This window comes from Acartia tonsa, chromosome 14, assembly GCF_053477335.1.
Source record: "Acartia tonsa isolate MP-2025a chromosome 14, ASM5347733v1, whole genome shotgun sequence".
NCBI lineage: Eukaryota > Metazoa > Arthropoda > Copepoda > Calanoida > Acartiidae > Acartia > Acartia tonsa.
In genome coordinates, this window is record NC_137273.1 from 14,485,443 (window position 1) to 14,510,209 (window position 24,767).

Consider the following 24,767-nt stretch of genomic DNA (forward strand, 5'->3'; position numbering starts at 1 on the left):
AATCTTTAAACTGATAGTTTGTACAAACCAATCAAGATTTTATAAAAGTTTTCATTATCTAGGATACAAAATAATTGTAAAACTTTAAATGCCAGTATAATCCAGTCCAATGTCCCCTTCCTCCTTTCTCTAACCCTAAAAACTAGCAATTTTTACCAATCAATGTTTTAATATATTTTCTATTTAAGAAAGAGAACAATTAGTTGGTTAAAACATATCTATATTTCTTTTCCCTGGAAAATTTGCCAAATTATAAGTCATAATTTACGCATGAATTGGGAGGAAGATTATTTTATCTTTCATTGCCCTAGCTTTCTATTGGTGATATATTAGAGCATAATGGAAAAATATATTTGATAAACATTTATTTGTAAACAATATGCTTTTAGGAATGGGGAAAAATATTCTAAAATTCTGTTCTGCTACTGAATCACCATGACTTAGATATTAATGTCATTAAAGTCAGGGATCTTAATGGATAAGAGAATAGCAGATGTACATCCTTAATGATGTTACATAAAATCAATTCCTCTGTAGATTAAAACTAAAGGTTAAAACGTTTGGACAATCAACTTAACCAACCAATTAAAATGCAATGAAAGTCCCCAAAGTTGTAAAGCCAACGAATAAGAAAATGTTATTATAAAACTATAGGGACTAATGAATTGGAGTACTATATGACCTATATCAACAATGGCTAATTCATAGCTATATTATCGACATGTGGATACTACGTCAACCATGGCCTATTTAAAAGCAATAGTAAATTTTATTTATCATATATGATAAAGGAAACATAGGGGAAATGTATTCATCCAAAAACAGGGGTTAAACTCGTAAAGGTCGTGCAAAAATATTTTTCTCTGGCGAGTAACATTTAATGGACATATTTATTTTCTGGAATTATTTCCTTTTTTTGCCTTTATTCTTATAAGCAAAAAGCGGATATATATATTATCATTATTCCGCTATAACATTGTTAATAGAACAAGGACAAGTATGTTTAAAATTAATACAGTTAATATCTACTAATATTTATAGTAGGGGCTATTAAGTTTTAAGATAAAGTTAATAAGGAACTAAACTAGCCTGGTTATTGCAAGAAATCATAAGAGTAATGTGTTTTAAATCCGCCAATCAAGCATTACGATAGATCATTCTTACGTAGCTTACTAATATGTATAGAGGAGCTACGTCACTAAAAACCATAATACTGAATGTAATATGTTATCTATAATACAGAGTAGAACAATGTTGTTCGACTATCTGCATGTAAGCAAACTTTGTCTTGAAATTTTTCAATTCACTTAATCTTTAGTTGGCTAAAAATCTGAGATAGGCATTCTATCTTAAGCCACCGAAAAGGTTACGTTTATTTAATATATTATTCTGCTTAATGCCTAAAACTGTACCTAACATGGCAGTATCTATAAAAAAAACTCAAAATTGAAGAAAACATCAACAAATCATGCACCTACTTTATTTTTCGAGTTTTCTATTGCTAGTAACGAAACCACGGTAAAATATTCCTTAATTTTATCAATACGGAAGCTTGCTTTGTAGTATGTCTTGATATCTCTTATAGTTTACGAGATATGTTGAGGGGGGGGGGGGGGGCAGTGGGGACATTCGATCCCCTTACCCATCTCGAATAGGGTTAACAGTTTAAAACACTATATTTTGTGCTGAATAAAAAGTTAACTTATATATTTGTAGATTTCAAATGTTCATACAAAAAAAAGATTTTTATTTTCTCTATTTTCTTTTCTTTATCATTTAGTTCCCATCCAATTTGATGATGCAATCTTATTTTTTTTCCTTTTTTTCTTTATAATTCTATCTTTTACTCTCTTTCTTTCTTTATCTCTCTCTTTCCCTCTCTCTTTCTCACTTTTTATCCATCTCTCAGTACTATCTATCTATTTATCTCTATATCTCCTAGTTATTTATGATCATTATACTAAAGTAACAGGATGTCTATTTGTCAGTGTGTTTGTGTGTTTTTACCGAAGGATCTCGCTAACCGCTGTACCGATCGGGTTCTCCTTAACAGGGTAGCTTCTCATAGGTCCTGGGAAGGTTTATAACTATTTTGGGGGAGGGTAACACCACCTTCCCAAGAGAAATCGCCCCTAGAAAAAAATCAACCCCCCCCCCAAAAAAAAATTCCAATTTTTTAAATTAAAGATAATAAAAAAAAAAAAATTTCCCGCCCCCCCCAAATTTTTTTTTTGTTACCTATCCTTTTCAAATCTAAAATAATAAATTAGGTTATCAAATTCGACTTTTTCCCGCCTTAAGTGCTTCTAGAGGCCTCTAGGGGCGTAGCCGCTAGTAATTCATATTTTACAGTTATTGTTTATATATCAGACATATATTTTAGAAGTTTTATATGATCTATAGATATTTAGCACAATGTTTAGGAGGCTGCATTTCAAATACATCAAAAAAAGTTTACAATTGTGTGTGTGGGTGTATAATTGTGTGTGTGTGTGTGTGTAGAATGTAGATGATGGAATATGGCATCTAAGGAAAACTATTCTGTTTTCAATGTTTTTAATAAAACAAGGATGACAACATCCATAAAAGCGAAGCACTGAAACAGTAGGACAAACGGACATTAACACTTGTATAGTGTCAGAACTGAATAATCAGAATATTAATGTATAAGAGTCAAAGCAAAATGCTTGATACAGGATTATGTTTATAAACATACTTACACTTATAGAGTTACTTCGCTTATAATATTGTACTTTGTTGTCCCAGGAATCAATATACCAAAAATCAGATCAATCGGATAAATAGATCACATAAAAATTTGTTGTTAAAAAAGTAGAAAAATAGACGTACGGATATAATGGTAATGATCATAGAATTGCTACGCTTTCTAAATCGTACATAACTTCTACAGGAATCACCATGCAAAGTTTGAAATCGTTAGGACGTTCTAACATGCCTAAATTAACGAAAAAAGCTATCCGTCTCGGACGGATGGACGTACCAACCGACCCTAATTATAGAAAAGCTTCGCTTTTAAAAAGTTCTTCCTGTTTGGTTCTACGTTTTTTCAACATTTTATTAAAGTAAGCCAGGGAAGTTCATTTTAAATCAAAGAGCTCAAAGTGTAATACTTAAAATGGGTGTACATATGATAATCGGCCAGAATTCCTTTGCATAAATCAAAAGACCGAACATCCCTGTAGCTATTACAATTGCGTTAAATATTTAGATAACAAATCAGCAACGATCACTTAGTGTTAATCTATATAATAAACATTATTGTTAGTAGAATTGTCAACCCGGACCACCTTATTTTAATATCATGTAGTCAAAACTATTAAATAATAGATTTTTGGGGGAGGGGGGAGAGTATTTTTCCTAAAAGCCATTTCTCTCGGGAGGGTGTTTAATATTTTTAGCAAGATATTTTGGTGCAAACACACAGACAGACAATTTAACATACATACTGTTACTTTAAAATATGATATATAAACCATTAAAATTGTACATTTAGTTTTTTAAGGCTGGAGGGGTGGTATTGGGTAATCCAACTTAAAAATAAAAGTTTATGCCAGGGGTGTATATGTTAACTTGTTCAAAGAAGTGTGTATATATCAAGAGTTTATGAAAATCTACCCCAAACTTTTTTCTCAAAGCAGTTTCAGATATATGTTGTATATTATATATTCACTGAAATCTTGCAATTGCACCGAATATAAAACTTTTTTCTTCAGCAAAGGTATGGATATTGGATATGTGGATTTTGTGACAAAGGTTTTTTGTCGTCAATCTAGTCTTCATATATTGGTGTCTCAAAAATCAGCCATATAAAATAAAGAAGAATAAATAAAAGATTATCAATCTATTTTCGAGTGGTTTTCTTTCCCACATCTGCTCTCATTTCCTTCATTTTTATGACGTCACATTGCTGATATTTTAGACACTTTGTCCCGCAACCTTGGGAGGAGATTGGGTAAAGTCATAAGCGAGGGGGGGGGGGATAACCAGCTGAGAGAAACATTTAATCAGGATATGCGAGAATCTACTCACAATATCCATATATTATATATCCAGTGGCACAGGTTAACATGAAATCTTAGCATACCTACAAGTAAAGGGGGGAGGAGGGGGTCCTATTTTACAAGAAAAAAGTTAGATATAAGTTTTTGTATTTCAAATAAGATATCTACAACTGCTTTTCTGATTACTTTATAGATCACATTTATATTCATACTAAATAAAAATAAAAGCTTAGCAAAAATCATAATAAAAATACAAAAACTATATGAGAATTTTTACACCAATATATGATTAACCTATTTCACATTTCTATATTGTACTATATAAGAGCAAATAAATCCGTGATCTTGGCTCAACTAAAGACGTTTAAGATGGTTCCCACTGCTGCTATGTCAGGTGCGCGATATAAATAGTCAGAGTAGGGGGAATGCCTTGGCCCAAAAATAGACGCATTTCTCTACCATGCACAGTTAGGACTTTTCAGACAAAGGTCGTGCAATCAAAGGGTTGGTTGTCTGATGGAGGTTAATTAACCTAATATCCTTTGGTGTTAGAGTATCACATCCCATTACACGTGGATGATGCTCTGGATTCTCTAGATGATCACTTAAAATCGAAGGAGAATCTCGCCCTTATGAGGTAATGGTAATGGTAAATATTAGAGCAAATGCCATGTCAAATTTTAGAGTTCTACTTCTATTTTAAAGTCTTAAAACTCACACATTTACGGAATTCTGCGAAAGCTACCTCCCCCTTTTTCAAGCCATAGAAATGATATTCTAAAGATCGAGAGGGTAAGATATAGAGGAGTTTTTTTTGTTAATGTGAAATCCTCACAAGAAAACTATTTTTTCCTGTATAATTCCTGACTAAAATGCAACAATCGATAAAATTATGTTTATCATAACTTATGGACCAAAACTGTAAAAACAAAATGAAACAGCTTATAGTGCCTATGCAAAATGACAAATACAAATGACCAATGAAAGGCCATTATACATTTTAATTGATCAATTGTAAAATGTATAAAGGTCTTTCATTGGTCATTTGTATTTTAATTGACCAATGGTAAAGTGTATACTGGATTATCATTGGTGTATATTTGTATTGTATGACGTCATGTTTCTGGTACTATAAGCTGCTTTAAACAAAATATTTTAAAAATGAAACTTACCTGATATGGTTTCCAAAATAGCGTTGGCTTTTGATGAACAATTGCACTGACTTGTAGAATCCAGTGGTTTAGCTTCATCCTTATAATAAAACATTATTAAAATCAATAGGAAGATTCTATCATAATTTTTAAAGTAGATTTCTATGTTTGACCATGAATATCGCGCTAGTCATTGAACCTATTAGGATCCTCATTTCAAAGAAAGTTGACATTCGTTCAAGAATGGTTTTAATTTTAAGTTGTAATAGTTAATTTTCGCATCGTATTATAAACAGCTTTCTGCGGATATAGAAGGCACGTGCTAAAAAAACTGGTTTTAATCTTATGATTGTACATTTTATATTCGTAGAAAGCTGGATATAATACGATGCTAGACATAGTTTTTTTCGTATGGATGAGAACCGGTTCCTATCCACCGGATTCGAATGAATACGAGCAAAAGTTTTAAAAATAATTTTAATCAGCTTGACATAAACGTGCATTTGATATTAAAATTGAACACATTCCCTAAAGAAAGTTGAGCTACTAAAAGAACAAAAACCAAATTTTTATCTTAAGGGCTAGACAGACAGATAAACATAACCACATAATGCCTCTTTTATATCAACTACTAAAAGATATATACAAGAATTTACTATTTTTGGTTTACTTGGTTGCGCAAATCTAAATCTAAAATCAGATTTCTAAAACCATCTGTCCTTTAAAATCACAACACTGTTTTAGAATAGCCAAGGTTACTATTGAAGTGTAATTCTAATAAGTATAAAGAATTTAGAAATATAAGATTTTGTGGTCAAAATTTTAAGAATTTCGCACCCCTATTTTTATGTTTCTCGGCTAAATACTTTTTTTAAAAATGTGAAATGCTTTTTACCACTCATGACGGAAGCTTTCAGCATCTTTTTAAACTAATGTTTAGGACATAAACCATTTCTGAGATCTTTCTGAGTAAATGAGCAGACAGTCAAATATACAACTTACTACTCTACATTACATTTATAAAAATTTATATTTGATAAAATTGTGAAAAAGTTTAAGACCTGGTTGTTCACCTTTGGGAATTCTTATCTCCCTATTTAGTCCCAAGGGGGTTACTTTCCCACTTACCCATGTATCTATCTATCTAACATATGTATTTATATCCATCTAGCTATATTCAATGTCTATATATATATCTATCTTTATTCTCAGCTAAATGGCAATTCCTTTAACTTTATCTATCTATAGTTTTAGCTATATAAAAAAAATGCTTCTATCATTATCACATCAACTAATATTAAATCAATTCATCTAATAAATCTATGTATCTCTTTCTCTTTTAAATCTATGTATCTCTTTTTCTATTAAATTTATTAATCTATCTATCTATTTACCTGTGCAGTTTTGATCCTCATTCCAACAGTAATTTCAGTAGATTCATCGTTGTATAGTAGAAAATAATATCTATCTATCTATTTATCCATCTATCTATTTATCCATCTATTTATTTATCTATCTATCTATCTATCTATCTATTTATTTATCTATCTATTTACCTGTGCAGTTTTGATCCTCATTCCAACAGTAATTTTAGTAGATCCGTCGTTGTATAGCAGAAAATAATATCTATCTATATATCTATTTATGTTTCTATCTATTAATCTATCTATCTATTTACCTGGGCAGTTTTGATCCTCATTCCAACAGTAATTTCAGTAGATTCATCGTTGTATAGTAGAAAATAATGTCTATCTATCTATTTATCCATCTATTTATCTATCTATCTATTTACCTGTGCAGTTTTGATCCTCATTCCAACAGTAATTTTAGTAGATCCGTCGTTGTATAGCAGAAAATAATATCTATCTATATATCTATTTATGTTTCTATCTATTAATCTATCTATCTATTTACCTGGGCAGTTTTGATCCTCATTCCAACAGTAATTTCAGTAGATTCATCGTTGTATAGTAGAAAATAATGTCTATCTATCTATTTATCCATCTATTTATCTATCTATCTATTTACCTGTGTAGTTTTAATCCTCATTCCAACAGTAATTTCAGAAGATTCATCGTTGTATAGTAGAAAATAATATCTATCTATCTATTTATGTTTCTATCTATTAATCTATCTATCTATTTACCTGTGCAGTTTTAATCCTCATTCCAACAGTAATCTCAGTAGATTCATTGTTGTATAGCAGAAAATAATATCTATCCATCTATTTATCTATCTATCTATCTATTTATCTATCTATCTATCTACCTGTGCAGTTTTAATCCTCATTCCAACAGTAATTTCAGTAGATTCATCGTTGTATAGCAGAAAATAATATCTATCTATCTATCTATCTATCTATTTATTTATCTATCTATCTACCTGTGCAGTTTTGATCCTCATTCCAACAGTAATCTCAGTAGATTCATCGTTGTATAGTAGAAAATATAAATATCTATCTATCTATATATTTATCCATCTATTTATCTATCTATCTATCTATTTATCTATCTATCTATCTACCTGTGCAGTTTTAATCCTCATTCCAACAGTAATCTCAGTAGATTCATCGTTGTATAGTAGAAAATACCAAGGACCAGCCTTAAAATAATAATTTGTTATCTTTAAAATAAGAAGAATAGTCCAATAATTAAAAGATAGTTTTTATACACTATTTATCCTCATATAAAATGAACAGAATATCTGTGTCTCTGTCTGTTTGTCGTGGGTCTTGCAAGGTTTATATCACCTCTCCCTTCCTCTAAGTACCCCTAGAGGCCTCTAGGGAAGGATACACAAGTATGGAATATTTCCATAGAAGAACAGTAGAAAAATCAAATTTCTGGTAAATATTTTGTTAAATATAAAATAAAGACTTATTTACAATTTTCAATCTATGGTTAGATAAACAGATATATTTGTAGATAGATAAATACAAGAGTTTAAATATTTAGATATATGGATAACTTGATGGATAGCTGGTTTACGTAGATGGTTTACGTAGATGGAATAGAAAGTCTATTAGATAAATTATTGGATTAAATAAATGAATTGATTTATGTACATAATCATTCACTAAAGAATTGGCCCTACAGTTATGTAAAGAAAAAATGTAATATGGATAGATATTAAAGTTTAAAATATGAAGTTAGATAGATCTTCAATATTTATTTGAGTGTTATGCAAGAGTAAGAAAATAAATCAAATAGAATTGAGCATTTTGCACACTCTAACTTTAATTGGCATTGATACAAAACTGCAATAACGAAATATAAAATATCTAACAGGAATCTTATCCAGTTAGGATTTTGCCCCGCAGGGTTTGATATATGTTATATGAAAAATTAAAATAAGGGGATGGGAGTAAAAAATATAAGTATTGCAATTACCAACAAATGATTTAAAACTTAAAAATGTTATAATAATAAAACAGCCTTTAATACCTTTTTTTATTTTTTAAACTTTTCCTTTCTTACCTCTTTTTCAAATGTATTAGGTCAATAATAGTTTTCAGAATAATTGTAGTTAGATATATGGATAGATAGATACATTAAGTTGTAAGTACATGGTAAAGTTTTACATTTTAGGAAAAGGGGTATTGATAGATTGGATGTATATTAATAGATAAATAAATGGATAGATAGATAGATGGGTAGATAGATATATGGGTAGGTAGATATATGGGTAGATAGATAGATAGGTAGATAGCTATAATGATGGATAGATAAATGAATACTCAATATAGTTAGTACATGGTAAGGTTTTTCACTTTAGGTAAAGGGGTATTGATAGATAGATAAATGGATAGATAGATAGATGGGTAGATAGCTAGATATACATATGGGCGGATAGATATATATTTTGATGGATGGATAGATAGATACTCTAGTTAAAACATGGTAAAGTTTTACACTTTAGGTAAAGGGGTACTTGGTAAAGATATGATAGATAAATGGATAGATAGATACTCCAGGTAGTTAAAACATGGTAAAGTTTTACATTTTTGGTAAAGGGGTATTGATAAATTGGATGTATATTGATAGATAGATAAATAGATAGATTTATAGATATATATACAGGGTGTCCCTCGTAAACTAGTTTTTTAAAAACACTAATTACTCCCTTAATATTTGAGCTATCTTAGTAAAATAAAAAGTATTTGGCAGCCTACTACTGACCATTTTATGATATAGTGATGAAAAATCCGCAAAGTTAACAGAAAAAAAATCTACAAGGTATTACATAACAGGCTGATTTTAGTGAATATAAGACTAATCCACAAGAAAAATATGCCTTAGTTAACTTTAAAGCAGCTGGTGGTCAAACGGTGGATCACAAAGACTTACTCCAGACATTTTAAGAACTGGCATTGTAGTATAATTAAAAAGTCTGGTATATTTCAGGTTCTTGTGTGTATTTGAAGCGAGCTCACATGAAAAATTAACAAAAAAGATCAATATTATGCCTATTTTTACGTATTGTTCACTTATATTACACTTCAGATTCTTGAATATTGAGAATTTCTGGTATGCCATGTCAAGCCTATTCCATTTTTGTGCTTAGAAAGTCTGAGCGACCAGCCGTTGAACCCTAACTAATCCTATAGTTCACAAAGCAAATATTTTCTTGTGGGTTAGTCTAAATTCAATAAGATTAACATCTTATGTAATACCTCGTAGATTTTTTTCTGTTTATGTTGTGGATTTTTCATCATTACCCCATAAAATAGTCAGTAGCAGGCTGTCAAATACTTTTTATTTTACGAACATAGCTCACATATTAATGGAGTAATAAGCGTTTCAAAAAAAACAGTTTACGAGGGACACCCTGTATATATGTTTATATTGATGGATGGATAGATAGATACTCTAGTTAAAACATGGTAAAGTTTTACACTTTAGGTAAACGGTTACTAGGCATAAATATGATAGATTGGATGTATATTGATAGATAGATAAATGGATAGATAGCTTTATGTATAGATATATATATTGATGGATAGATAGATAGATACTCCAAGTAGTTAAAACATGGTAAAGTTTTACACTTTAGGTAAAGGGGGTACTTGACAGGGGTATGACCTAGCTTTGGAGCAAAATAGACTTCTCATGAATTTGAATTTGAATTTGAGGAAACAGGGGTCAGAAAATAGTCTAAAACTTTTCCTAAAACCAAAGTGAAGCTTCTCTTAAAAGGAAAACTCAATCAGTTCTGCAGTTATTGAAATATTAAGCTTTAGTAAAAAAAACCTACTTCACTTTATAACAGTATTATAATTTGTTGTATTTAAACATTTCAATATCTACCTATCCATTCATCTATACCCATTCTATATCCATTATTTATTCTTAAACTAACAAAACTAAGCTTAATTATACATAAAGCAGCTTTAGTGAGATAAATCCCAAGTTGGATACTCTAAAAGTTGTCTATTATCCCCGTCCCAAAAATCTAATTTTACTAAGTGTAGATATTCAAATAAAATTCTCAGATAAGTGGGGAGTAATACGATAGAGATAAAGAGATAATCTTATAAAAATAGAGAGACATCTAACATTAAAAAAAATATTAGAAATAGAGATATTTCTCATATTTATTCGAGTTTCAGGGGATAGGAACCGGTTCTCATCCATAAGAAAAAAATATGTCTAGCATCGTATTATATCCAGCTTTCTACAAATATGAAAATGTACAATCATAATCTTTTTAATCTTATGATTGTACATTTCTATATTCGTAGAAAACTGGATATAATACGATGCTAGACATAGTTTTTTCGTATTGATGAGAACCGGTTCCTATCCACCGGATTCGAATGAATACGAGAAAGGAATTATATGAATATATTGAAGAGCACATTAGTTTTGATATATATGTATATATTTTTTGATTTTTTATTCATATATCTTATCATAAATATAACTAAAGTAGGTTCGAAAAAAATTAAAGTAAGATTCTAATTTAAAGATATCTATCTATCTAAGAGCTTTTCTTACATCCTTCTTTCTAAATTCTATCCATTATTAGGTAAATTATAATTTCATAGTTTGTCTAGAGGTATAATTAATTATGTTGATCTATCTATATTTCTATCCATCAATCTGAAATACCTGTATATAAATTGTTTGATGCAATATTTGTTGATCCGTATCATGATGTACATTAGAAAAACTCAATGTATGATTTGAGGAAAATATTGTCAATATCTCTATCTATCCAACTATCCATCCATCCATCTATATATCTATCTAAAATACCGGTAGATAAATAGTTTGATACAATATTGTTTGGTTTGTATCATGGTTTAGATTAGAAAAACTCAATGTATGATATGAGGAAAATATTGTCAATATCTCTATCTATCCAACTATCCATCCATCCATCTATATATCTATCTACAATACCTGTAGATAAATAGTTTGATACAATATTGTTTGGTTTGTATCATGGTTTAGATTAGAAAAACTCAATGTATGATATGAGGAAAATATTGTCAATATCTCTATCTATCCAACTTTCCATCCATCAATCTATACAGTATGACCCTCGAAAAAGTATTTTTTAGCATCTGGAGCCCTTATTTCTCAATAAATTATTAAAAAATGTATATGTCCTTGTTCTCTACAATTTCCACATAAGTAGATATAAAAATATTTTTTTTTACCTCCATTAACACTGGAGATTTTTAGAGGTAAAGTTTTGAAAAAGTGACTGAGGAAAAAGTAACTTTTAACATGAAACGACTTTTTTAGCAAAATTAAGGTTGAAGTCCTTTTATTTTTGTTACTAGCAGAAACTTTATACAAAAATGAAATAAAAAATTTAGGTTTTGAGTAAAAAGCATTTTTTTATACATATTTTTTTTCAGTCTTTATAGTTTAATGATATTTTGAAAAACTTACTTATTAGGCAAAATTATTTTAGATTTAAAAACCAAATAAATCTTAATGAATATAGCAGGAAAATTGTTTTTGTTTCATAATCCTAACTTTAATAACAAAAAAGTTATAAAGAAAATAAAATTACTACATAATGATTTTTTAGTCTAAAAAACTTAATTAACCCCCTATTAAATGATTGAGATGTCAGAAAAGGGGGCGGAGCAACTGTCATAATTAATCCTTTTCATAAATAAGGGTAAATAAATAACCTAAAATTTGCAAATAATCAATTCATTCAGTAGTATTTTTTGCCATTAAAAATTGATATTTTTTGATGGAATAAAAAAGAAATAATTAGTTAACTTGTTTTTCTTTGTGTATCATTATTCAGTTGCCAGAAAAACATAATATAACCATCCAAAAATTATGAGAAACAAAAAAAATTCTTTTTCTCAGTCACTTTTTCAAAACTTTAGCTCTAAAAATCTCCGGTGTTAATGGAGGTAAAAAAAAATATTTTTATATCTACTTATGTGGAAATCTATAGAAATAAGGGCTGCAGATTAAGATATATAAGTTTTCCGGAATTTTAAAGTTAGGGGGAGATTTGAAATCTGCATCAAATTTTGAGGAATTTTATAAAATTCGTTTTTTTCTATAATTCTTTATCTAAAAGCGGAAATGCAATTTAAGTTAATTAATTTTGGCATCTGTGATTGGTGGATTTAAAAAATCTGCGCTCTGATTGGATGGCGTAAATCATTCAACCAATTAGAGCGCAGGTAGTTTAAAATCCACCTATTCTATTGGTCAAAATTAATTAACTTAAAATGCATTTCCGCTTTTAGATAAAGAATTATACAAAAACGAATTTTATAAAAAATCCTTAAAATTTGATGCAGATTTCAAATCTCCCCATAACATTAAAATTCCGGAAAACTTATATATCTCACTGCAGATGCTAAAATATACTTTTTCAAGGGTCATACTGTATATCTATCTAAAATACCTGTAGATAAATAGTTTGATACAATATTGTTTGGTTTGTATCATGGTTTAGATTAGAAAAACTCAATGTATGATATGAGGAAAATATTGTCAATTTCTCTATCTATCCAACTAACCATCCATCTATTTATATATCTATCTAAAATACCTGTAGATAAATAGTTTGATGCAATATTTTTTGAGTTGTTTAATGATGTACATTAGAAAAACTCAGTGTATGATTTGAGGAAAATATTGTCAAAATATCTATCTGTCTATTCATCCATCTATCTATCTTTATATCTAGAATACCTGTAGATAAATAGTCTGATGTAATATTTCTTGGTTTGTTTCATGGTGAAGATTAGAAAAACTCAAAGTATGATTGTATGATGATATCTTTGGTAACTTCGCATAGCCAGTATACAATGTTAACCCTGGGCCACCTAAAAAAAAGTTGTTGAATAGGATAATATGTGGTGAGCTTATATTATTTTTAAACTCATAATATTTTAGCTAGATAACTTATTATTTTAAAAATAATTTTACTAATAATAATTTATAATTTATTATAAACTTGGAGTACCGGTCTACATGTTGGCTAGCTAGTAATTTAAATTAAACAGTTTTGACTTATTTAGTATTATCCTAATCAATAAGCTTCGCATCTTATTTGTGTTATCGTTTTTTATGACTAGGCGTCTAGGGGCACTTAAAAGGGGGAATGGAGGGGAGGGTAAATCGACCCTACCTACGTTAAATTTGAAAGGGTAAAAATCATTTCTTTTTGAGAGGTGAGGGAATTTTTTCGATGGGCTATTTCTCTTGGGAGAGTGGAGCTATCCGCCCTCACAGACAGGCAGAAATTCTAATAATTATATATCAAGATTTAATAAAAATGTTACCAGTTATAATTGAGAGGCTGATGTTATAATTTGAAGTGAAGTCAACCTGCAGCCTACCAGACCAAAACCCTGCAGGACCTAAATTCAATAAATAATTCATTAAATGGTTAGGTGTAATCAGATATAATAATGAAAAAAAAGAGATACATAATTATAGAAATTTTTAGTAATAGAGAAGAAAACAAAATAAGAAATCTTAATATCTATAATACACAGAAAAACAATGTATGTCAGTCCGTTTGTCTACTAAGATCTTGTTAACCACTGGACCAATTTGACTATGCCATTAAGAGTATATACACAAAATGTATAAAAATGGAGTTATGTAGTAAAGTATTTAGTTAGCCATTATGAAAAATTTAAAACCTACCTATAGATGATTTTATCCAGCTATTCAAATCCAAATTAACCATAGTTCTTGTGCTTCGAGATTCTAAAATAGGTAATAATATTAATTATTTATATATCTTTCTTTAATCTTTATTTCTGCATTTATCTGTTTGTTATTATATATCTAAATACCTATTCTTCTATTTTTTTTATCTATTCAAATCTTTTTATCAAAGTCTATTCTATATTTGTACTTTGAGATTCATATGTAATTTAGATCCATCTATCCCAAATTTTAATTATTTGTACATTTCTAGGTAATTAGTCATTAGATAACAACGAATATGTATCTATCTATCTATTCAAAGCCAGATTAAGCATTTTTCCTAACACAATTAATTTACATAAAAAGAAGTACTAAAAAAACATGACATTTTCATTTATTAAATTGGAGACTAAAAAAATGTTTAAAATACAACTCAGAAAATGAATCAAAACTCCTAAAAGCTTGCAACAATAAAATCAATAAATCTTAGCAAATATGAAATGCTGAACTGAATTTCAATTCAACAAAGAAATATAAGAATTTCCAAGGATAACAAGGAATTTAAACAAAATAATTCTTTTTCCATTTTATGTACTGCTCTCCATGAAACTGTCCATAGGGTCAATCATTTAGCACAGAGGTTAAACTTACACACAAGAGACAACCAATGCTTTGACTGCACAACCTTTGGAATATGTAACTCAACTATATATTTTACAAATGGTGAAAGAAATTTCCATGCTCTTATTATCCAACTTTGATTCTGAAAAGCAGCAGTGGGTAGTAGTTTCTAGTTTCTTCTAATGACATTGACCAAAAAAGAGTCACTGGATGGATAATCTAAACTTAAACAGGCGTCCTACCAATCATAGTCATAATAACATATATATAGTATAAATGTATATACAGACAACTACCTCCCTTCATTTTTCAAAGACCTATACGTCTGCTTCTAGAATATTTTCTGCTACTTGGCTGTGTTAATATGAGCGTCACCATTGGTTGATTTTCAATGACCCAATAGAAAGGTTGCTCAAGGTGGTGGCAATGGAAAAATACAGTTAATTAACCCTTTCTCCCTCTAGTGTTTTACTCTAATGTCATAATAATGCTAGATTTTGACTAGAAGAAAACATTATTTCCACATCCAATTTATTCTTGAGAAAGTATTGGTATTGTATTTCAAATTTGTTTTGGGTTCAAACATTTGTGTGATAGGCCAAGGATAGATGGTTGGGTAAATAAGTCTTAACATTTTATTTTACAAGAAAAAAAATCAGATTTATAAACCAAATGATAATTTTTAGGTTCTAATTTAAATAATATATTATATTTAAGTATTTTGTCCTAAGTTTAATTGTTAACCAATTGCCTGACTAAGTGATTTCTTTTTTCTTTACTCATCTGTGGTTAATATCTAATTTTGTTATTTTGAAATACAATGGAATAAATGGAGATTCTTTATTTAATAATGGATGTTTGCTTCCCAGCATATACTTTTATCGCATTATTTTAAGAAACATGTCGCATTAATACGTCCTTAATGACGTAACTTTTTTATTACTATACAAATGACGTTTCATATTCTTTTAAAGGACGTTTTGTGTACCAAAAATACGTCGTTATCTTTAAAAAAACGTCACAAAAAAATATAAATAATAACAATATTTTGAATTTAATGACATGTTATCTTAAATAACAGCGCATTAAAACGTCAATTTTTCCTTTAAAACGTCCAGAAAAACAAGATGGCCGCCAAACTAACAATATAATTTAAATATTAATTAAAAAATAATAATATTTTATTAAATCCTAAAAATGCGGCCTTAACTCTGAAAAAACGTCACTAAAAATTTAAATATAACAAAAATATTAAATGACATATTATTTTAAATAAAGACATATCAAAACGTCATTTTTTTACTGTAAAACGTCAAAAAAAACAATATGGCCGCCAAAATTGGTATTTAATGTGTATCAATAAAATATTAGATTTAATATTAAACAATTATTATATTGAATTAAATAAATATTTTTTTAATTAAATCATTGAATTAATTAATAATTAGAAATTGATTTGAGTTGAATAAAAATGGATTATTTTTAAAAAAATTGCAATTAATCTAGATGCTTGAATATGAGAAATGTACACAGGAAAAAAATAAGACCTCACTCTTATAATCAGGAAACGAGAAAAATCTTTTTTTTATATATTTCTAAATTTCTGCCTTTTATTGCCTAACCAACCGACCAACATACAAAATATCATGGAACAGATTGGTTAGAAGCCTCTAGGGGCACTGGTAGGAGGGGGAAAAGTTGACCTTATCCCATTTTAAATTTGAGTTTCAAAAGAGTTTTAAAAAATATTTTTTTTTGGGGGGAGGGGGGTGTAGAATCCTCCCAAAAGATAGTTAAAAACCTTCCCAGGACCTATAAGAAGCTTCACTGTAAAAGAGAACAATATCGGTTCAGCGGTTAGCGAGATCCTTTGGGACAGACAAAAAACGTTTACTAATTAATATAATAGGATTGATATAAAATAGAACTCTTACCTTTAACAGTTAGGGAGTTGAATCCATTTTTATAGAAGCAGAAATATAATCTATGATTATGGTTTGGACCCTCTAAAACTGTAATCTACCCTTCCACTTTCCCCTCTCTTGGTGAAGATATCTTCAACGCCGATACGATTTTTGAAATGTAAGATTCTACTTTCCCTTCTCTTGGTGAAGATATCTTCAACGCCAATACGATTTTTGAAATGTAAGATTCCACTTTCCCCTCTCTTGGTGAAGATATCTTCAACGCCGATACGATTTTTGAAATTTAAGATTCCACTTTTGCCTCTCTTGGTGAAGATATCTTCAACAAGAGTGACAAAAGTGGAATCTTATATTTCAAAAATCGTATCGGCGTTGAAGATATCTTCACCAAGAGAGGGGAAAGTGGAAGGGTAGATTACAGTTTTAGAGGGTCCAAACCATAATCATAGATTATATTTCTGCTTCTATAAAAATGGATTCAACTCCCTAACTGTTTAAAGTTATAAAACCAATTGAAATTCACTAAAGTCCCCAAAGTTGTTTAAGTTAACTTCTTACCTCAACATGGTAAAACTTATATTCATGATTTGTCGTTGATTATGATCTCCTTTCGAAATTATGCAACAAGAGAAGGAACAATGTTTTTAAAATTCATTTAACTCATTCTCTCATCACATTTACGAATGAAGTTCTATTATTAAGTAAATCTTATTCTTCACACAAATTAAATTACTCATTAATTGTAATGTTTGTTTGTAGGGTTTAACTCTTACTAAATACTCATAATATTTATATGGGGATCATAGTTCAGAAAATTTTTTTGTCTTTTTCAAAAATAAAAATAATAGATTTCTTGATTTTATTTTTATGTTACAAACTTTTAGTTTTTAAGAACAAAAAAATATTTAAAAATAATTATGTCAGAATTTTTTCTGAACTCTTCCTTATTTCCAAAAGTGTCTTGAATAGTTATTTCTCATATCGTATTATAAACGGCTTTCCGCGGATATAGAATATACAATTATAAGATTAAAACTAGTTTTTTTAGCCCCGTGGAAGGCACCGGCTAAAAAAACTAGTTTTAATCTTATGATTGTACATTTCTATATTCGTAGAAAACTGGATATAATACGATGCTAGACATAGTTTTTTCGTATTCATGAGAACCGGTTCCTATCCACCGGATTCAAATGAATACAAAAAAATTATTTAATTAATCAAGATGACACATTACACAATAAGGACGTTTTGATACCACATTATTTATTTTATTTACTGCGGAATTAATATGTAATATGTAAGTAATATATTAATAAATTATTTAATCAATAAAGATGACTTAATACAAATTAAGGACGTTTTAATTCAACATTATTTATTTTATTTACTGTCAAATTAATATGTAATTCTACACATATATATTAATATGTGGAAAAAATACAAAATGACGCATTGAAACAACCATAATTTTTATATTTAATCAGGCATTAATTTGTAATTTCTTTTTTTAAGAAAAATAATGGCAAATAAAAAACAATTAAGGACATATTATTAAGTCATTTTCTTTAAATACGTCACAAAAAAGACGTATTGAAAATTAACGACATGTCAATGCAACATTTCTAAAGAAACAAAACCACTTTAGTAGATGCTGGGTTGAGTTTTTTTTTTTTTTTTTTATATGTTCTATTAATCTATGTGGATTTAATTCTAACTGGTGAAATTCAAAAATTGTAAAAGAATGCAGGAACTCATAACCAAGGATGTAGATATAGCTTGTTGTAAGAATATTTTGATTTAAAACTCTTAAGAAAGTTGATTTTAAAACCTGTCGTACAACATCCTTGTTTGAAAGATGTGAATTAACCTAATCTGGGAAAATGTGATATTGAATGCACACAGAGGAGCAATTTATGTGTTCAGTAGAGAAAACCCCAAAGAACTATGAGTGTTTATGCTATGAAACACAGGGTGACTTAATGTTTTAAAGAATTTTATAGCAGTCCTTTTTTTCTTGAGCATCTTAACTGCAGCCGCCCTTTTTAATCCACAATCAAGGTAGATCTCACTTTTTTATGGGTACAGCTTGTTAAGAATTGATACTTTAATTACAGCTTTTAGGTCTTTTGTAAAAGTCTGATATTGACACATGTAACATTTAGATGCAACACTTCCTGAAAAAAGATGTGTCATAAGTTTAAAATAATAGTTATAATAGCTCTAGCTGCCATATTGTCAAAAAATTTTAATCAGATAATGTTTGAATGAAAAAACAACCTAAGCTTCAATTTTTTGAATGTATTTATTAGACTAAATTAATATCTAGCTAAATATATTTTGATTTTTATTGTTGTTTAGTATTAACATGAAAAACCAGAACTCAGGATATTGGAAACTATTTTCAGGTGTTAATACTACATATTCCAGAAATAGAATTATTTAATTCTAAACAGAATTGAATCTAGACCTTAGATTTGTTAAATCCTACATTATAAAGCAATATAATGTTTTTTTATTTAATTGTTTGTGAATTAAGATCATTTAAAATGCTGTAATGATATTCTGCATATTTTTTTACTTAATGTTTTTAGTACATTCCATCCCTTCCATTTTGAGGATTAAATGCTATTTACTAAATTTTACATGTCTGCCTACTTTTTTTTTGGTTTTTCATTTGTGAAACTTGGTAAAAATCATCCTATTATTCTCTTATATTAATTCTTTCTGTTTTTAAGTTACATAACAACAAAAAATCTGCTATATGTCTACTTGCTCAATGTCTATATGGAGTTAGTGTGAGTGTAGGTTATTTTCAATTTAACTTTGAACAAGCATAACAATATAAAGTTGGTTAAATCAGACTAAACATGGTTTAACCTAACCATAGTACAGAATATGATCTAGTTCAGCCAACTATCGTAACACTAGTACGTGTTAAAAAAAAACATTTTAATTCTCTTTAAAATCTAGATTAAAATATAGTTCCTGTTCAATACCAATTAGTCTTATTAATATTTTGAAGAAAAAAAAATTGATGGCTATAAGTGGTATTCTTTTAATTATATGGGAATTTATTATGTTATATTTATTTTATATTAAATGCAGCAGTAGGTATATTTTTTGTATGGCTTTGAAACATGTATATATCCACTGGTTCATAATCAGTTATGTATTATAATGTATTACAGATAATTTTCCACAAATAGTAAAATAAAATCATACAACCAGTTTAGTTGGCCTCTTGGGGTGAACTAAGCTGGAATAGATCTCATAAATTTTCATTTTACTTTCCACAGAAAGATGACTATAATACGATGCAATAACGATAATTATACATTCGCTTTACATGGTGTCTTTACACTTTTAACATCCAAAGGACTACCAATCCACTTGAAAAGCTTGAGGTAGTACTGTGGCAGTACTAAACTAATTGTCATAAGAACCACTCTCAGATTGAATATGGTGTGTTTGACAGGCTGTCCCAATGTTTAAATAGAATAAAGTTTGATTTACATCTGAACATAATTCAGTATTATATCTTTTGACAGGTATTCATATGGTCCTGCAAATTTATTGATATAAATTTAATGAATTTTGAAGAAAAATACCAACAACCATCTGTAAAAAGAAAGAAAATTGAGTTAATAATCAACTCTCCAGTTCCAAGAACATTCTAGAATTTATAAGAGAACACTTAAGAAGCAAAACAACCTGTAAATAAATGTACATTGACTCCCAATGACTTATTCAGGTCCTAAAAGAGGAATACAGTGGTATTGCAGTGAAGATAGTTGCTGAGCAATAACATCATGAACATCTCTATACTTTCAAGCAAAAAGGGTTTATTGTTGGTCATCTGTTTTGAAACTCATAAAATGACATTGCACTATATTGAAGGTAAAAGGTGGTTTTTCCCTCCTTCTTTTCACTCCATCGGATAAAAATATGAATGGTAGGCACTGAATTTCTTTCATAAATCTAGCTGCCTAATTTCCATTATATTTTTGTAGTAATGAATAAACAACTTAATATGACAGATTTGCAGTTTCAATTCAACTCTTCTCTACTCAATATGTACTTCATTCTCAATCATTTCAATATGTTGGAAATTAATTGGAATAGTATAAATATATTGATTAGAATGTCTGATTTTATTTCATAAAATAAACATGTATTCTAATTTACACTTCTTTTAATTTTATCTAAGGCAGAAATTATTTAATTTAATCTAAATTTTACTCATGATTAATTGATGTTTTGCAATTAATTTTTATTTCTTTTTTAATTTATTCTTAGCATTAGCTTTAACATTTAATCTTGTTTAAGCCAAATATTGACAAATTTAACTTTATTTTTCATCTATATATTTTTCTGTTGTGACAATTAAATTATCTTTCTTTTTATTTCTACCTACCAAGATTATACTCTTTTATTTTTTCCTCTATTTTCCCCCTAACTAGAATGTACCAGTGCAAACCCCATAAAACTTTGATAAGTTGAATTTTCTGTATTTGTACAGAAAAAGTATTTCTTCAATTATTTCAAATTTATATTTGAGCTAATTTGGTAACTTGGTTTTACTAGATAACTACCCTTCCTCTCCATTTTTTTTAGGTAAACCAATAGAAAAAGAATAAAATGATTGTATCCATCCTCTAGTTAAACAAAGTTAGATAAGATGCTATATAATACAAAAAGAAAAAACAACTGTTTATCTGCAATTGATATTTTTTGCAGATTATTTTGAATTTTTTTGTTACAAAAATTTACTTTTTTGGTAGTTTTAAAAGGATGGTTTATTACAAGATTTTCTTTTTACCTTCTATAACTCAATTTTAACTTGGAATTTATTATTAGACAGAGATATGACAAGGGGTAAAAAAATTTGGCCCAAAACTACCCTACCAAAATGTTAACATTCTGTTCAAATGGTTTATGACGATTATATGACATTGATTAAATATAAATGGTCAAACTTTACTTTTACCTATGGTTGTAGGTAATAAACAAAATTTAGTTTTAATCAAAAATACTATTTCCTATTTAAACTCTTTTTTCAAGGTGCCTTATCAGAATCCTTGATTTCAAGAGGTCTTAAAATCTCCCCTAATAAAAAGTTTTAAGTTTGAAAAGTGTAAGGAAAATACTAATTTCTTTGACTATCCTTATACTTATCTGTCGCTTGGTTCATCTTCCCTTTTAAAAGCGAAGCTTTTCTATAATTAGGGTAGTACCGTACGTCCGTAACGGTTAGCTCTTTTCGTTAATTTAAACAGGTTAGAATTGTCCTATTGATTTCCAACTTTGCATGATTATTCCTATAACAGTTTGGTACTATTTAGCAAGCACAGCAACTCTATAATCGTTACCAAAAAGTCCGTAAGTCCATTTAACATTTTTTTACTTTTTGACAACAAATTTTTGTTTGTTAAAATTATCCGATTCATCTGAGTTTTTTAATACTGATTCCTATTACAACAAGGTACAATTTATAAGCAAAGAATCTCTATAATAAAGTCCTAAAATGTAAGTATGTCCTTAAACATTATAATTTTTGTAGTTTTGCAAAACATTTACTTACAATATTGTGTGAACATATGTGAGCATTAATATTCTGCTTATTCAGTTCTGACACTCTACTGAAGTGTTAATGTTCGTTTGTTTTCCATTTAAGAGCTTTGCTTTTATGGATGTTGTCATCCTTGTTATTTTCTATCTAACATTATTAATAGAAAATAAGCGTACTTTCTATCTAATTACACACTAACTCTAATTAGATTATCTATGATTTTATCAATCTATCAGTAATTTCCTACCTTTTCTTTCTACTTGGATATTGTTTTCTGTCAAACATAAGCTGTCCTTCGTAATCTAAAGAATATACTTTATGTTATTTCCAAAATTTAGACCATTATAGCAGGATGATTTATAGTAAGATGCAAGAACAAAATAGAACATTGTAAATAACTTTGTCACAGTGCGTTCGAAGGTGCTTTGACTTTTTGTGTCAGAACCTAAATTGGGACATAGTGCATTTCATTACCCTAGGTTAGGTAACTTCATTTCACTTTTCAATAAAATCTAAAATGCAAGCGTTTTTGAGAAAATTAGATTTCAAAATTTCTAGTTTAATTTTCATCCCCTAGGAGTTACCGCATAATCATGACAAAAAAAACAAAATTATTTATTTAAAATTTTGAACAAGTTTGCTTTTATGAAGTTATTTATAAAACCACTCCTGAAGTGAGTTGATTCATGGTCATTTTTATCAGTTGCTTTGCTGAGGTCCAGGAAATTCAGCCTTAAATAAATCATAAGAGAGGTTTTATGAAAGACGCAAAGTTGTTAAAATTTTAAATAAATAATTTTTGCTTTTTAGATTTTATTGGAAAGTGAAATGAAGTTACCTAACCTAGGGTAATGAAATGCAATAGGTCCCAATTTAGGTTCTGACACAAAAGTCAAAGCACCTTTGAAAGCACTGTGTTGTATTACTTCAAATATAAGCAAAGCGTTTAAGACAAAAATCTTTTAGTTTAGGAGTGGTTATTGGGACGGACTAACATCATTAAAAGAATAACTTTGCTTTTAAATTCCAATTTTAGAGTGGTAACCCTATAATTATCTCCTCTATACCTGTCGTCCACGACTGTCAATAATAGAATCTGGCAACGGCTCTGGAATACCAGTACTGGAGTCTTTGGTACCTAAATAATAAGACGATTAGTTAGGATTTATAATAAGTTATCTGTTTGTATAAATTCAAATCACGTAATCAGTGGCGTGCGAACCGAAGGGGGCATTTGGGGCAATCGCCCCCCCCTAGCGACCAAAACGCCCCCCCCTGCCCCCCCCCTAGCCACCGCCCCCCCCTGCCCCCCCCCTAAATGTTGAAAAATGCCCCATTTTGCCCCCCCCCTGGTCAATAAAAATGCCCCTTTTTGCCCCCTACCCTACAAAAAGCAAAACTATCCCAGTTTCAAAAAAAAAAGATCAAGAAATACTCCAAAAAAAAATTTTTGGCGCTTCGCGCCAAACAGACAGTTACTATTCATTTAACCTTACCAAATTTTTAAATTAGTGTAGAAATTAGGTTATAATCTTTTTTCACTGAACATAACAAACCAGGTAATAGGAAGTATTTTATTTTGTATAATATAAACTTTTTACCAAAGAAATTTTGTACATCCCCAATGATGATACACAAAATCACAAACCCTTATTTAGATTACAATTAGTGGATGAAATGTATGGAAACTCGACTTAATTAACCAACCTATCAAAATTCCATTAAAGTCCCCAAAGTTGTTGAGCCAATGAATAAGAAAATTTTATATGAAATATTGTAGACTAGTGTAATAAATAGCCCAAAAACCCCTCCCTCCCTGCATATTTGAAGAAAAAAATTTGCGCTTCGCGCCCTTCCAAATGGTTTCTGCTTTTTATCAAATTGCATTGTATATTGTGTTTTTATTTCTTTAAAAACATGTGTAAACAACAAATATTTAATCAAAAAGTTATTTTATATAAAAAAGAAACAGCGTTGATATTTATCTAAGCCTTTTTCTCAACACTGTATGTCTGTCTAAATGAATAACTATATATGATGTCATTTTATTTTCAGGATAAGTTTATCATTTTTTTTGTGTACATACCCTTACAAAAAGACATGTTTTTTTTATGGCAATTTTCATTAAAAACCATTAAAACTAACTACACTCTACATTCCTAACCTGATCAAATATGCCACTCTTGTTGTCTTTAATTGATTTTAGTTCAAAGGGGGAGTAAATATTTTAGGTGTGCTTCACGCACCGCCCTTATAAATCCTTGGAAACACCACTTAATCAAAAATTAACAGAGTTTTAAAGTGCCATTTAAAGAGGGTAGGATATGTTG

The 24,767-nt window shown here is 29.1% G+C and overlaps 1 protein-coding gene across 1 annotated transcript in view; it reads right to left on the reverse strand.

The window, feature by feature from the left end:
• LOC145306448 (teneurin-a-like) overlaps positions 1–24,767 on the reverse strand; it is a 186,395-nt gene that overhangs the window by 117,065 nt on the left and 44,563 nt on the right. Inside the window, exons 11-17 of the mRNA XM_080148544.1 lie at positions 23,505–23,575; positions 22,685–22,739; positions 14,317–14,379; positions 13,947–14,024; positions 13,354–13,487; positions 7,697–7,774; positions 5,195–5,273 (exon numbers count right to left, since the gene is read on the reverse strand). Coding sequence (XP_080004670.1) covers positions 5,195–5,273; positions 7,697–7,774; positions 13,354–13,487; positions 13,947–14,024; positions 14,317–14,379; positions 22,685–22,739; positions 23,505–23,575 — 558 coding nt within the window. The remainder of the gene's footprint in view (positions 1–5,194; positions 5,274–7,696; positions 7,775–13,353; positions 13,488–13,946; positions 14,025–14,316; positions 14,380–22,684; positions 22,740–23,504; positions 23,576–24,767) is intronic.